This window comes from Hippichthys cyanospilos, chromosome 5, assembly GCF_059441005.1.
Source record: "Hippichthys cyanospilos isolate Australia breed blue-spotted pipefish chromosome 5, RoL_Hcya_1.0, whole genome shotgun sequence".
Lineage (NCBI taxonomy): Eukaryota > Metazoa > Chordata > Actinopteri > Syngnathiformes > Syngnathidae > Hippichthys > Hippichthys cyanospilos.
Genome location: NC_142373.1, coordinates 9,516,261 through 9,529,522, shown reverse-complemented (window position 1 = coordinate 9,529,522; position 13,262 = coordinate 9,516,261). Strand labels below are relative to the sequence as shown.

General features: G+C 40.8%; 3 protein-coding genes across 3 annotated transcripts; 1 reads left to right on the top strand and 2 right to left on the bottom strand.

The window, feature by feature from the left end:
• Positions 1 to 227: 227 nt before the first annotated feature.
• LOC148423400 (glucose-6-phosphatase 2-like) lies at positions 228 to 3,956 on the bottom strand. Its single transcript, XM_088415117.1, has 5 exons — positions 3,451 to 3,956; positions 2,987 to 3,096; positions 2,476 to 2,587; positions 2,230 to 2,351; positions 228 to 1,655 (listed from the first exon to the last, which is right to left on the bottom strand). Exons 1-5 carry the CDS (start codon positions 3,666 to 3,668, stop codon positions 1,144 to 1,146), a joined length of 1,074 nt encoding a protein of 357 aa, XP_088271243.1. The 5' UTR covers positions 3,669 to 3,956; the 3' UTR covers positions 228 to 1,143.
• Positions 3,957 to 4,889: 933 nt separating this feature from the next.
• Positions 4,890 to 7,639, top strand: spc25 (SPC25 component of NDC80 kinetochore complex). The gene is made up of 7 exons (XM_088415364.1): positions 4,890 to 5,027; positions 5,282 to 5,444; positions 5,534 to 5,599; positions 6,094 to 6,240; positions 6,321 to 6,425; positions 6,534 to 6,632; positions 7,073 to 7,639. Exons 2-7 carry the CDS (start codon positions 5,294 to 5,296, stop codon positions 7,216 to 7,218), a joined length of 714 nt encoding a protein of 237 aa, XP_088271490.1. The 5' UTR covers positions 4,890 to 5,027; positions 5,282 to 5,293; the 3' UTR covers positions 7,219 to 7,639.
• nostrin (nitric oxide synthase trafficking) lies at positions 7,282 to 13,043 on the bottom strand. The gene is given in 14 exon segments (XM_088415363.1): positions 7,282 to 7,875; positions 8,096 to 8,221; positions 8,298 to 8,386; positions 8,476 to 8,584; positions 9,527 to 9,652; positions 9,735 to 9,833; positions 10,190 to 10,315; positions 10,396 to 10,494; positions 11,335 to 11,397; positions 11,855 to 11,936; positions 12,014 to 12,076; positions 12,592 to 12,675; positions 12,745 to 12,830; positions 12,948 to 13,043. Coding segments are annotated over 14 exon segments (1,842 nt in total).
• Positions 13,044 to 13,262: the final 219 nt, after the last annotated feature.

Genomic DNA, 13,262 nt, shown 5'->3' with positions numbered 1-13,262 from the left:
TTAATGAAACCCGGAGAATATTTGTTTTCACTCTGTTAATGCAATTAAGGCCTGATTCTCATATTGTTTCTTATATTGTTTTACATTAACTCCTGCGATGTAAAACAGCTCTGCCCAGTCAATCAGCCTGAAAATGACGTTTTATTGAAAAAAAAATTAGGTTCCAAATCTCCAACATTTAGACTAGCTCAATACACTGATTTAAATGATTACACGTGGAAAAAAAACATGTTAAAAACATTCCCCAAGCACTTTATTACACATAAAAATAACATTGCTTTCTGGTCGCACTCATTTCTCACCTAGCGCACATTCTTCCCGAGGGGATAATGCATGTACATGCTTCTTTGTTTGTTAACAAGTCACCTGACTACTTAGGACAGTTATGTAACACACTGAAGCGCCACTTAGCAACTGCACACAGCTTGGAAAAACCCCAAATGGGTGCTGATGCGATGATAGACTCATCTGTCAAACGCAAATGGAATGAAAGGAAACCCCCCTTCTGCTTCATAATTATATTTGTGATTAGTAATGTAGAACTCAATCTCTGCGATTGTGAACCGACGCTGCCCTTCTTAACACACAGCAGGCTGATAATACGGTAAAAACAAGAACAGTACAAACACGGGTGCTAACACAAAGATGCCTTTGAAAAAAATGTTAACCCTTATGAAGTATTTTGTCCATTTTTGGGTCATTTCCTTGCAGATCATTCTCAATTTTAGCCAAGAGATAGTATACCTCTGGCAACTAAGATGTTGTCAACATCTGGGTGAAATTTCAGGTCCTTTGATGTGAAATGCCTTCGATGTAATGATCAACGGATGGACAAAATACTGCACGGGGATTAATAATAACTTTCCATCTGTGTGAGCGCAGTGTACAACATTTATCAAATTTGCCTCGAATTCTGAAGACCCAGTCTATCGTTTTTGCGGCGGACAATAGTTTTAGGCTTGGATCATGTGTCCCATTGGGGTTATCCTGCTAAAATGAACCCGTCAAATGTTGTAATATGGCCACACCTGAACATAACCACCTAAAACATGTGGAAAAACGTCCTGGGTTCATACGCAATGCAGTACACGACCTAAACTGTCATCGAATACAAATACAATCATTTGACAGGACGTCTTTCTTCTAAACCATTTTTCTGTCCTCGTCGCCCATCATCAGGCAAACACAGTAAGGAATAAGAGCAACTACGAGAAAAGGAATGGAGGCGCTCTTCCCAAAAGACAGGATGTAAAAAAGCGCCTCGGCGTGAGTAGGAACCTTCACGGCGTCATACACTTGAAGCGCGGTGAGCGTGGCGGCCAAACACATCAGCTTGAAGCGAATCTTACGGCCATTCTTGCCCTTGCAACTCCGGACGAAGGTCTCCGAGTTGACAGCCAGGCCCAGTCCCGTCAAGGCTCCCAGGTTTCTCACCAGCCCGGCGAAGGGAGTGGTGTCCAGGTGGATCCAGTCCGGATCGGCGCACCACTTCTTGGCTTTGGCCACCGAGCGCAGCGGATCCGCTCCGGCCAGGGTGAGCAGCAGGTAGAGGGCGAGGGCCGCCGTCAGGAGGAAAACAGTCGTCCGGATGTACGCTTTTAGGCTCGCGTTGGAGACTGACGGGATGCGTTCGAAAACCTCCGCCACCAGCATGCCTACAAAAGAAAATAGGGGTTGAAGAGAAACCGCTTTCGATCTGATGTAGCTCATCTAAATTCATAGGAGCGATTCGAAATGTTTTTTTTTTTTCTGATTTCTCCATTCATCTACACATACTTGACACGTTAATAATTAAAATTATGCTTAGTTGCGTAATTTCATTTTTTTATAGGCTAGATGCACAACCTTAATACTGTACACATTTAGACCACTCTAATATACCCATATATATTGTATAGAGTGTGTGTGTGTGACTTTATTATATATACACACATTTGGGTTTTCATCTCTCCTACCAAAATTGAGATTATGCAGCTAACTATAATTTTAATGATTCATCAGTCACATATTTTGTGGAGTAATTGATGGATCAAAAAAAAAAAATCCTGAGACCCAGCCTATTAATTGGTGTGTGAACCTCGCTTCTCAGTTCCTTCTTAGAGATCGCCATTGTGCAAAAAGAACTGCATCTTAAATGTAAATTTGACACCAGAATCCTGTTTTCCGAAATGAACTTGTGTACGGGCACTTAACCGAAAATAAACACAGCTTGTCAATAACAAAACTCACCAGCCATAAGACCCAAGATGACCTGATGCGGGAAATGCGTGGCAATAAAAACCCTGGAGACGCAAACACTTATCTGAATGATCCAAAAAGTGCTCCACAGGCAGGACCTCACGATCCAAAACCTGGAAAAACAGTAGAGCGAAACATTTTTCATTTATCGTTTAAAATCTAAGAACTGCTTGCGTAGGTTTCCTTCCCAGGTCTTCCTGCTTTCTTCTTCTTCTTCAAAAAAAGCAACCCACGCACCTCTTTGAAGCGTTGTCCGTGGTGTCCGTGGAGGACCGAGTAGCGCTGAGAGCGGACGTGATCATCACGTACCAAACACACGAGGAGCCCATGGCATGACCGGATGGACTACCTGCACCGAAAAAAAGATGGCGACTGGCTTTGAAATTGGAAGTTGCAAAAAGGTATTCATTCAACAAATCCACATCCTCCTGAGACCAAACTTTTTGTGTCCACTGTTGTGTCCATTATGTCTCAACAAGGCGGCAGAGTTAATTGCATCCCAACAAAACATATGAGGCCTCATTGGAAATGCCAGGATGTCCCCGAATGAGGACACGAGGACTTAGTAGGACGGCGCTAATGAGTCAAAAGATATCGGCCAAAATCAATGTCCACTTTAGTGGACAAACAAATAAGATGGGTCTCAGGAGGATATGTTAGATAAGCTTTTTTTCAAGCTTTCTTAACTATGGATTATAATAAAATGTACTTATGGTTGTGATGAGTCAACAACATCCTTGAAACGTACCTGGCCCCGTTTCACACGTTATGTGAAATTGTTGCAAATGGGGGAAAGATCCGTTGCGGAAAAGGTGACTTTCATGCACCCACCAATAAGGTCGCTGCCCAAAGAGTATCCTAAAAAAAAAAAAAGACACAAAATCCTGATCACAATCGACTACACAACCAATCAAATTAGATTATAGACATTGCAATGTAGTCACGTGCATATTAAAAACAAAAAAAAAATAAACTGCTGCATCCAGTTGGTCAAGCACATTTATTTATTCTAACTTCAAAACATAAATAATTATAAAACTAGCCAGTGCACTTCAACACGAATCCTGAGATTTGCGCTGTTTCTGCTTTGTTTAAATGACACGATTTTATGTAAGGCAGGATGAATTATTATTATTATTTAGAGTAAAAAAATCACAATCAGATGATGTTTGAAAATCACCCTAAAACGAGTGTGAAACGTCAATAGCTTACCATTTCAAAATGAGATTGAACCAGTCTCCAAAAACCGCCGCCCATATCATCTTAGTGCCCACACTGTGACTCAGGTGGAACCACAGCGGGAAATAAACAGAGAAAATATTTCTCGGGTCGCCCACCGTTGAAATGAAGCCGAGGAAGTTGCGGTATTCCCCGTAGTTGTTCTGGAGATGCTGAATAACCAGAACCTCGCTACTGTAGACCAAATCCATCTCGGGTTGATTAGGATTGAAAAGATTGAGACTGCAACATCGCGGATAGCTTTATATGTCAACCAAGACTCATGATAATAAATCATTCGGTGGTGCCATGGCAACAACGGCAAGCTCTTGGCTTCGCACACAAGAAAGCTCGAAAAAACAAAAAGTGCGTTTCGTGCGGAGTCATGAGCACACAGCACTTAAACATGTTACAAAACTGCTAATGCCCTAACTGTCAGCCATTAGATAAGTCACACGTCATTGCTTTTACGATTGTTAAATATTAGCCACTGCAAACACGAAAACCCAGAGCTACCAACCTAACCTACTGGATCAGCCTCATTTCTTTTCTTTTTTTTTCCTTGCACAGCTGGTACCAGGAAATAAACACAAGAGATAACTACCATCACATGCATAAGTAGTAATGTAAATTCGAGCCAAAAAAAAAGTACTAAAACAGAAGCAGAAATACTGTTATTTTGTCTGTACATTTTATTGTGGGAAATACTGTAAGAATACAAATAGGTTGGTGTTGGGTAAATGTACTTTTTTCTTCCGTGGAAAAGATTAAAATGTAGAAAATTGTATTTAATTAAACTTAATAGACCAACACATTTAATTTGACTTCAAAGAAAGTGTAATGAGTAAAACATAAAATAATGTATAGATTTTTTTTTTCAAACAACGTGACCAGATAAAATAATAAATTAACCCAAGCTATTTTTTTTTAGTATATTTTTTGCCTTTTTTTTAATCTTTTATAAATGTTCTTTTCGACATTCGTGTGGACAGCAAAGTTAGAATTTCATTGTACAGAGAAACTTATTTCTACACTGTGCAAATGACAAAAACACTTTGAATCTTTGAAAAGTGGTAATACAAGAGTAAGACAAAACAGTAATCGTTTCAGATAAATAGATGACTATAATTCACAAATATAGTTTACAAATTTATGTTACACTATGGATATGTACGATCTGGTCTGGACTGTTCTGTCGTAGCGCAAGGCAGGGGGAAGCCATCTTGCGTTGCCTTCCTAATTGCTATTGCTGATGGGGTAAGCAATCTTGCGTTGCAAACAGCGTTTTTATGAAAACAAACAGCGTTTTTATGAAAACATTTTATAACGCCAGGGCCTGGAAAGGATTGGAACCCCACAGGGGGGTGAACTTTACTGGCTGAATATCGGTTAGGTGCCGCGTTGGTCGGGGGCAACGTGCAATATGGCTACCGGCGGCTTCACTTCAAGCAAGGGAAAAAAGGGCCCGCCTCCGTATTTCCGGCTTCCGCCCGTAAACGGACCCGCGGAATCGTTTAAAAATGCGAAGGGACTAACGTGCGACTGCAACTGCTTGATAAATATTTTGTCACGTAAGTATCACACATACGGTCACAATCTTCGAAGGAGAGTCTTTTGAAATCGTAAACGAGCTTTTGCTCAAGCCAAGTTGTGCCAACGCTAACTAGTCAGGCTAAATTGTCCAATTACCTTAACATGTTTCCGCGTTAGCATTAGCCGACGAGCTAACAATACGGACACTGACGTACTTGTTTACAATTAATACCGTCCTAAACACTGTATTTCCTGTTTGCATATTTAATTCCTTTTACTTTTGCATTCACAGACGTCCTTAATCATGGCAACAATCGACGATGTCAACTTCACCGTTAGTTTTATCCAAGCAAGAACTGACGCACAGAACAGAATGACTGAAGCCATCGCCGAAATAAAAAACCTCACCACAAAGCAGAGCCACGCTCATCGGCAGTTTGACAAATTGTCTGAAGGTATGCTGGGCAAATGGTCGAATGATTTTGTGCTTGGAAAACGCATGTCATTGACCAGCGATGACCTTATTCTGTTTATTTTTCCACAGATGCGTGCCTAAAGAAATATGCCGCTTGTGAGACTCTGTTTGTGACCAGTCAGATGGTTACAAAAGGTGAGCCTTTATTTCCTTGATCAAATGCAATAAAAATGCTGAAATGTCATCATAAATTAATTTCCCGCTGTGCACATTTTGTCTGCTTGTCAAGGGAGCATCAGTTTATTACTTGGTGTGTACACAACAACCGCATTGGTCGACGTTAAAGGATTGGCCCACTTATTTAGCATTTTTAGCAGTATAAAGTCAACATTCCGTCGATAGTTCATTTTATTTTTTCGCGTTCAAATAATATTTTAAAAAACGTTCTTAAAACTTGCTCTCAACAGAAAGGGGATGTCAATGCTCACAATAATGTATGCATCACAACTAATCCAAACAAGGGGTGTTCAATACCATTTTTTTCCAAGGTGATACCAGTAGTACTTACCTCTTGTCAAAATGTTGGACAGCCACAGAGTCCTTCATCGCGCTATTTTATAGCGAACAATTGTTTGAACGGCTAAGGGGAGCCACGGCTTTCCCTTTACTATATTTCAATCAATGCCCAGACCAGCGGCACAAGGGTGCATTGGTGCAGGAGAAACGGCGCTTGTTGGCCGAAATACGGTCTGCCATTGATCAGAAGGAAATGCAGAAAAGGACACTTATCCGGGAGATTGAGAAACTTCAGGAGGAAAGGAACAAAACCAAGGAATGTAAGTTGAATTCAGGCATCATCATAGTTGTTGATTTTTAATCAACTGGTTAATCCACTGGTTATGTGTTCTTTCCTCAGTACTCGAGTCTCAAAATGAGGCAAACAAGAAGAGAATGAAGAACTTGCAAAAAGCCAGAGAGGTCTTTCAGGACAATCTGCAGATGGAAATACGAAAAATTGACGGTAATGCAAATTTGGGGCTGATCTTTGTATATTTTTGCACTTCCATTCAAAGTCTCGCTAACATTTTTGTGGCGTTTGTGTGACTGGCTTTATTTTGCCATTGCGAAGGAGACAAGTTGCAATTTGTTTTCCGAAGAATCAACTCAGCCGATTTGAACATTCCATACGTCATCACGTTGGGACTCGCCAACGGCGGATCATTTCAAAGTAAGCCCTATTATGAAAATGTATTTTACCTGGAAAAAAAATGCCCAATGTAGTATTCACTTTAATTGTCTTTCGTTAAGTATGTTTGCAAAGAACGCCGACAATGTCCAAAAACGTAACTTTTTGTTTGGGTACCCACCCTGAAAGAAACAAAGGCAATACTTAATTAATACCTGTCTTATGTTTATTTGTCTGGAGAAGTATTAACACCACGGGTCAACTTGACCTGCGGTCAGGTCAAAGAATCCAAAAACAATAGTAAGCATTTTTGTGCGTATCCCTGCTCACTTCCAAGTCTTGTGATTCGTCACATGAGTCATGACCCGTAAAGTATTGTGACAAGCGGAAAAAACAATGGAGGCGAAGGAACGCCGTCAGTCAGCTATCAATACCTGTAAATAGTCCTTTTTGAAATTGACTGAAATCTTCCCTTGTTCCAGTCATGTCAAGCGAACCCCCACTTGAGTGTCTGCCAGACTTGGAGAGACAGCTGCAGGAGACCAACGACTTGGCCCTTTTCCTCCAAAACGTCAGGGCGCAGTTTGTCTCCCAAGCTCGCCGAGACGGCATAACAAAAGCACGGTAAAGCTTTGCGGACGTTTTCCCGCCCGTTCCTTTTGACGCTCGTCAGGCTTCAGACGATTTGACGTTACTTAGCACAGGCAGCTCCTCCACGTAGGTGGAAGGGAAGTGACCGGTCCGGCCATCGAGGGCCCCGAACCACCAGCCGTTCTCTTCCTTTGTGTAAATGTCCAGTAGATCCCCTGTCAATACACGGAAAGTTGATATTTCTCCACTCTGTTTCCCGACGAGTTTGGACACCCGCAATACCTTCTTTCAGAGTTAATTCATCACTGCGTTGAGGTGCGAAGCTGTATAAAGCCTTGCATTGTCCCACAGTGCAAACGTCCGGTGTTTTTTGAACTGTGTAATATATTGTACCGCTTTAGCATAGCATTACAAAAGGAAAACAAAAGTTCAGAATAAAGATGGTTTTTATAAAAGTCCTACCTTGTTCTCGGGGCTCTTGCTCGTGCGTTAGGGTTTGAACAAGTGCTTCTGGTTGCTGTGACGGTGCAGCGTCAGAAACCCGCCCGCCGCATTTGGACTCTTCGCTCGGACATTTTGTAGTCCGAACGGGTCCTTTGTAGATGATGGACGCTCTTAGAGCGCGCCTGCTTCTGAAGGACGTCTTCCGGAGTTTCACCGGCCGAGTCAGCTGCACCACACTGTGCTCGCAGTCCTGATTGGGCGCTCAGTGTCAACAATACGCTAAGTACATATTTTTGCAAAAGTTTTACTCAACGTATCCAGCCCTATTCAACAGTGTATACAGTGTATAACAGTGAGATCAATTGTTTCTAACGAAACAAAGAGTGCGCACCAAATCCAGTATGCCCTGGTACTCATCTGCGTAACCCACAAAAATAGTTATGCGCACCCCTGCATATCGAGTACCGTACCTTGTCTTTCCATTTGACGATGGAGTCTCTAAATCGGTGGTAGGACTTTGCTTTTCCCTCGAGTTCGCACAAGGATACGGAGAGTTTATAATGCGTTGCCTCCAGGAGATCCAGCTTCAGATTGGACTGTACCAAATAAGATACCAATCAATGAGCTTCTCATCCGTCATCCGCAAAGTAGCAAAAACCATACGGCGCCAACCTCATCAAGCTGCTGCTCGGTCTCCTCCAGGTTCCTCTGGTTTGAAAAGGAAGGGTTTTCCGCGTAGCTTTTCATCAGCTTTTCAATCCCTGCCACGAGATAACGGAAATGTTTTCAGTTGAACTCCCATCTTGGGCTCGCTCCATTACAGTGAATTGACGCAATTAGTGCAGGTTGCCTTCGCAGTCTCGCTTTGCTTTCAAGATCCCTTCCTCCAAGCGTTGGAGTTTAAGTTTAATGGCTTCCTTTCTTCGCTCTCTGCACATCGGTGATTTGCCGTCTTCCTCCTGGGGCATTCAACAAAAGCGGGGGCTGAATCGACAATGAAAATACATTTAGATTCGACGCGTAATTATTATTATCACTGTTAGGATTTGAATAGTATCAGTACGATGACGTTCAGTGCTTAGCAGTGTAGTAATCAACACAATCGATACATTTGACCCTTTGAAAGGGGTACTTGTTTCGCTATTTTTAGTCAAAATAATATCAATATTTGATCGTCATTACATTGTACAATTAATAGAGATCCTGTTTCAGGGCCTTTATATGATGAGAAATAGTGTAATATCTAGCTCAAACTTCAGTACGTGGGGAAAAATGTTTTGAAAGGTATGAATTGTACATGAAAGCTTTTGAAATTAATTACGGGTGTCCCTATTTTGAGTCTGAGTCACCAGATTTTGAGCATCTGCTGATACAGTGTCCCGATCACATACTTTGGCAATATATTAATGACAAGGAAAAAGGTGTATCCAAATCTTCTTTTTAATACGCTACATTAAATGAAATGACATTTTCCTAATGCCAATCTTTTTCTCCTCATTCCAATCAGCTGAATATCATGTGACGGGGCCCATTTGCGGTCACATGGTTGGGATCTGGACATCCCTAAAATTGATTTTAGACAAAAGTCTGCCTTTTTACTCCTAAAAATGGCAAAATAAGACAAGTATTCCTTTAAGTTGCTTTACTCGTGGAATACATCAAACTTGCATCACAAGGCACCGCTATACTTCCATGTCAAGTACTCTGCATTATTTTTTCTGATATCATAAGAAAAAATATATGATCGGGCTTTCGTAATGAACTACTGTAATAACATTCAAGAACATTAAACGTGACAGTCAGCACGTTTCATCTTCAAAGAACATTTCTGCAAAGTAGGATTATCCAGGATGCTGCGATTCCATCCCAAAATAGACCTAAAATAATAATAGTGAACTTACAAAATAATCCGTCATCAAAAATTCGGCTTTGTCGTCTGCTGCTGTGACCTTGTTTTCCTCCGCCAGTTTTTCGACGTCTTTATCCATGTCCACTCTTTGGACCAGCAGCTCGATCTGCTTCTGGCCCTGGAACGGTTCCATTCATAAGCATTGCATTATTGAGAACGGCATGATGCTAACCAATGATAACTGTTATGCGTATTATTACATGTTTGAGGGTTTGGCCAAAACTGGACATTTGCAGGTTGTACCGGGTCAGAATGTTACAAAGAACTTCAATGCGTTGTTTCTCGAGCTCCTGAATGACCTACAAAAATAGAAACGAAGCACTTGAACAAATACAATTTCACTTTTCTTTCGTCATTTTACACTATTTGGATTTTAATAGAAGACATACACCCAACAAACATTTCTTTATTGTACAAAATGTTAACTTTTTACGATTAAAAATGGCTAAATTAGTGGAGAATCCCTCACACAATTTAATAGTAAGTACAAAATGTCAACATTCTGCCACTGTTGAAAAATCTTTCATTATTTAGCAAATTTTCCTGTTAATTCGATATGCTGCCCAGCCCTACTTAGAATGTTATTTCTATAATTCATTTGTGTCAGCATAAAGCTCTGTAGTGATATTTTGAAAGCTCTCAAGTAATTGGGCACCTGGTAACAGTTTTTAAGCGTGTTTTCCCACTTGAGTCTCATCTGTTGGCCCTCCATGTTGGTCCGAAAGTATTCGTCATCCATTCGCGCCTGTACTTCTGCCGACTTTGTCAACCGATTTAGCATCTGCAAACAAGAAGAGGAAGTCAAATCTTTCCATAGCGAGTCATAAAAAAATGACATAAAACATCTAAGAAGCGGCTTACCTTTTGTTTTTCTTTCTCTGTGGATATGTGTTTATTGCTCTCGACGTAGTTGAATAAAGCTTCATGCTCTCGCGTTAATCCGAACAGTTTCTTCTTTGTCTGTTAGAGACCAGCAAATGCTCGATATTACATAAACACAATGATGTGAATCGACGGTGTCCAACCTATGGCAAGGGGGCCATTTACGGCCCGCCGCTGATATTTTTGCGGCCCACGGCATATACCAGCAGTATATTTTGTCATGACCGTCTTTTGCTATTTTAAAAAGTGATAAAATAGTTTCATAATAAGCCAAGTTGGAAGGGTGCTTCCAACCTAGCTTAAGCTCGAAGATTTCTCACCATTTACCAACTTAACAATAAGCCTTAAGTATCATTACCGCTCCTCATTTTTGCCCAGTTAAATTTTAGCTCGCCGTTAATGTTATTAGATAGGAGTTAGCTAACTTTTTTTCTGCCGAATAGGAAAGGTTTCAGCCCTATTGTCATCTGTTTGAATAGAAATCGGAGAAGCTAGCAGTTAAATATTAGTCAAGGTGCAACTGACAAGCTGACTGATCCAATTCCCATGACCAATTTTGTTACGTTTCACTTTCATAAATGAGAAAATCAAATTAAATGTTAAAATGTACACGACGGTTAAAAATAATCTCGACTTGGTAGACGAGATCTTTTTGGGCTTTTGGAGATATCTGCAGGAAAGGAGCTAGGAAATAAAATTACTCTGTAATGCTAAGTTTCTCATCATCGAGATAACAATTCTGTATCTAAAAGCGCCGCTCGGTATGACGCAGTAATGAGTCAACATAACCACGAGTGGAGAGTCATTTTCCCCTCTAGTAAAAATGAAGACCAGGATCGAGCCGCGTTTATCACTGCATTTAAATCCCAAATAGTGTGCTCGGACTCGTATCCTTGCATCTGTCTGAATGGTCTTAACCTTGAGTTGCTCAGTCCAGTTGCTCATCACAAGCTTTCCCGTTCTCTCAATGGCATTGTCGAGCTGTTGAAACAGAGAAAATGTTGATTCAATTACATTGGAAAGACTTTATTTTGAATGTCCTATGCACAATAGTGCCCTGAGGGGGGGGTTGACCCGACACAGGAGTTTTTAGATATGTTCTTGACACATGTGGGTGGGTACTTTTTTTACTTGTATTTGGTTTTTGATTTTTAGAGCAATACGTTTTTCAACATGATTAGGCCAATAATATATACATGCTCACATCTATTCTTTATCCTCTGCAAAGAATGGATAGTATTGCTTCCCACCATTTACTTTAGAAAGTAGGTTCTCTCCATTTACATCCATTTTTGTATTATTATACTATACACTTGGCCATTGTATGAACATGGTGTCCATTGAATTGATGGGAGGGGGGGCAAAAACAGATTTTTTTTTTTCCCCCCATTCATTTCGATTTGCTAGAGTGGTAGACAAGAAAAAAAAAACCACACACAGGCCTCTTTCTTTTGTTATGTTCGTCTAAGAGTTGACGTAGTTCCAGAATAGCCTCTTGCTGAAATGCGTTTCCCAATGACCTAAAAACAAAAAAGCCAAATGGAATAAATTAAATACATCTTTCAATATTAACACGCACATCTTAAGTCTAGACCACCTGTGGGCATCTGCTCGGGAGTACATCTCATCCGACACTTGACACCAGGCGCTGTAGACAGAGCTGAAAGCATGAATAGGTTACGGCTTGTGTTTTCATCCCGTCTGCTGGGAATTCATCATGTCCCATTATGGTACTACTACTGTATTTCCAGGGGAAAAAAAAAACAAACAAAAAAACTTTCAACTAGGGCTGAACAGGTCATCTTCATATAGTTTAGTGGTCCTCATTTTTTTTCCAATGATGTCCCAGCCAAGTACTCCGTAAACCAACAAAAAGTATTTTCGGATTGGAAAATACTCTATATGTGCTGTGTGCATCCGTTTAAAACGCCACTAAATAAAGGCGTACATTATAATCACTTCATGTTCCAGTTAATTTGCTCTTAATTTGAAAGTTGCTCTGTTCCCGTCAAAGCATTAAAACTCATTCAACTTGTTCCCCATTTTGAGAACCACTCATTTCAAATTGCAAAGCCTGTCGGGGGGGGGAGGGGGTGCCTATTAAATCGTAGTCGGATTATTTTTCAAAATTGTTCAGCCCTAGTTTCAACAAAAAAACAAAAAACAAACCCTTACTTGTTGGTCATCCCTTTGGAAGCCCTCATAAGTTTTGCAGCCAGTTTTTGGAGCCCCTTAGCATACGCGTAGTCGAGCTCAGACCTAAAACCGGCGCCATAAAGGTGCATTAGAAGTTACTCATTTGTAAAGCGCACCTGTGTTGATTTTTACCTTTGCTGCATAACGCTCATAAGTTCTTTGCAGAAATACTCGCCATCTTTCGACACTCGTTTGACGTTTTGATATAGTTGGTTATACTGAAAGGTAGCGCACAACAGCCAATTTAAAGTGAAATCCGCACGCTTAGACAAAAGTTGAAGTCGTACGACAGCACGTATGTTTTGGAAAGTAAAGCGTTCAAGGTAGATACTCACGGAGCAGCTGCTGATATAGTCCTTCATCTTCAAGACTGAAGCCGTTTATTGACTTTGGACCTGGAACTTTGACCACCTCCTCCCAAAGTCGCTCATGCGGAAATCACCTGCGTTATTGTCGGTGGACCTCACCGAGGAAAATTACAGCAAAGCCTCAGCTGTTTATTATACATTAAACATTTGCTGAAATAACAGTAAAGGGTATTTGAAATTTACTGTGCAGGGCCCCTCTGTTACAACTTTTTTTTTTTTTTTTTTTTAGTCGAAGTGCAGCAATTAACAACTAATCCATAATCATGTTCATTGGTAATTAGT

Coding starts and splice junctions, on each gene's coding strand:
- LOC148423400 (XM_088415117.1), bottom strand. CDS start 3,668: ATGGATTTGGTCTACAGTAGCGAGGTTCTGGTTATTCAGCATCTCCAG. Junction 3,097..3,450: donor TTCAATCTCATTTTGAAATG/GTAAGCTATTGA, acceptor TTTTTTTTTTAG/GATACTCTTTGGGCAGCGAC. Junction 2,352..2,475: donor ACGGACAACGCTTCAAAGAG/GTGCGTGGGTTG, acceptor CTGTTTTTCCAG/GTTTTGGATCGTGAGGTCCT.
- spc25 (XM_088415364.1), top strand. CDS start 5,294: ATGGCAACAATCGACGATGTCAACTTCACCGTTAGTTTTATCCAAGCA. Junction 5,445..5,533: donor GTTTGACAAATTGTCTGAAG/GTATGCTGGGCA, acceptor ATTTTTCCACAG/ATGCGTGCCTAAAGAAATAT. Junction 6,426..6,533: donor GGAAATACGAAAAATTGACG/GTAATGCAAATT, acceptor GCCATTGCGAAG/GAGACAAGTTGCAATTTGTT.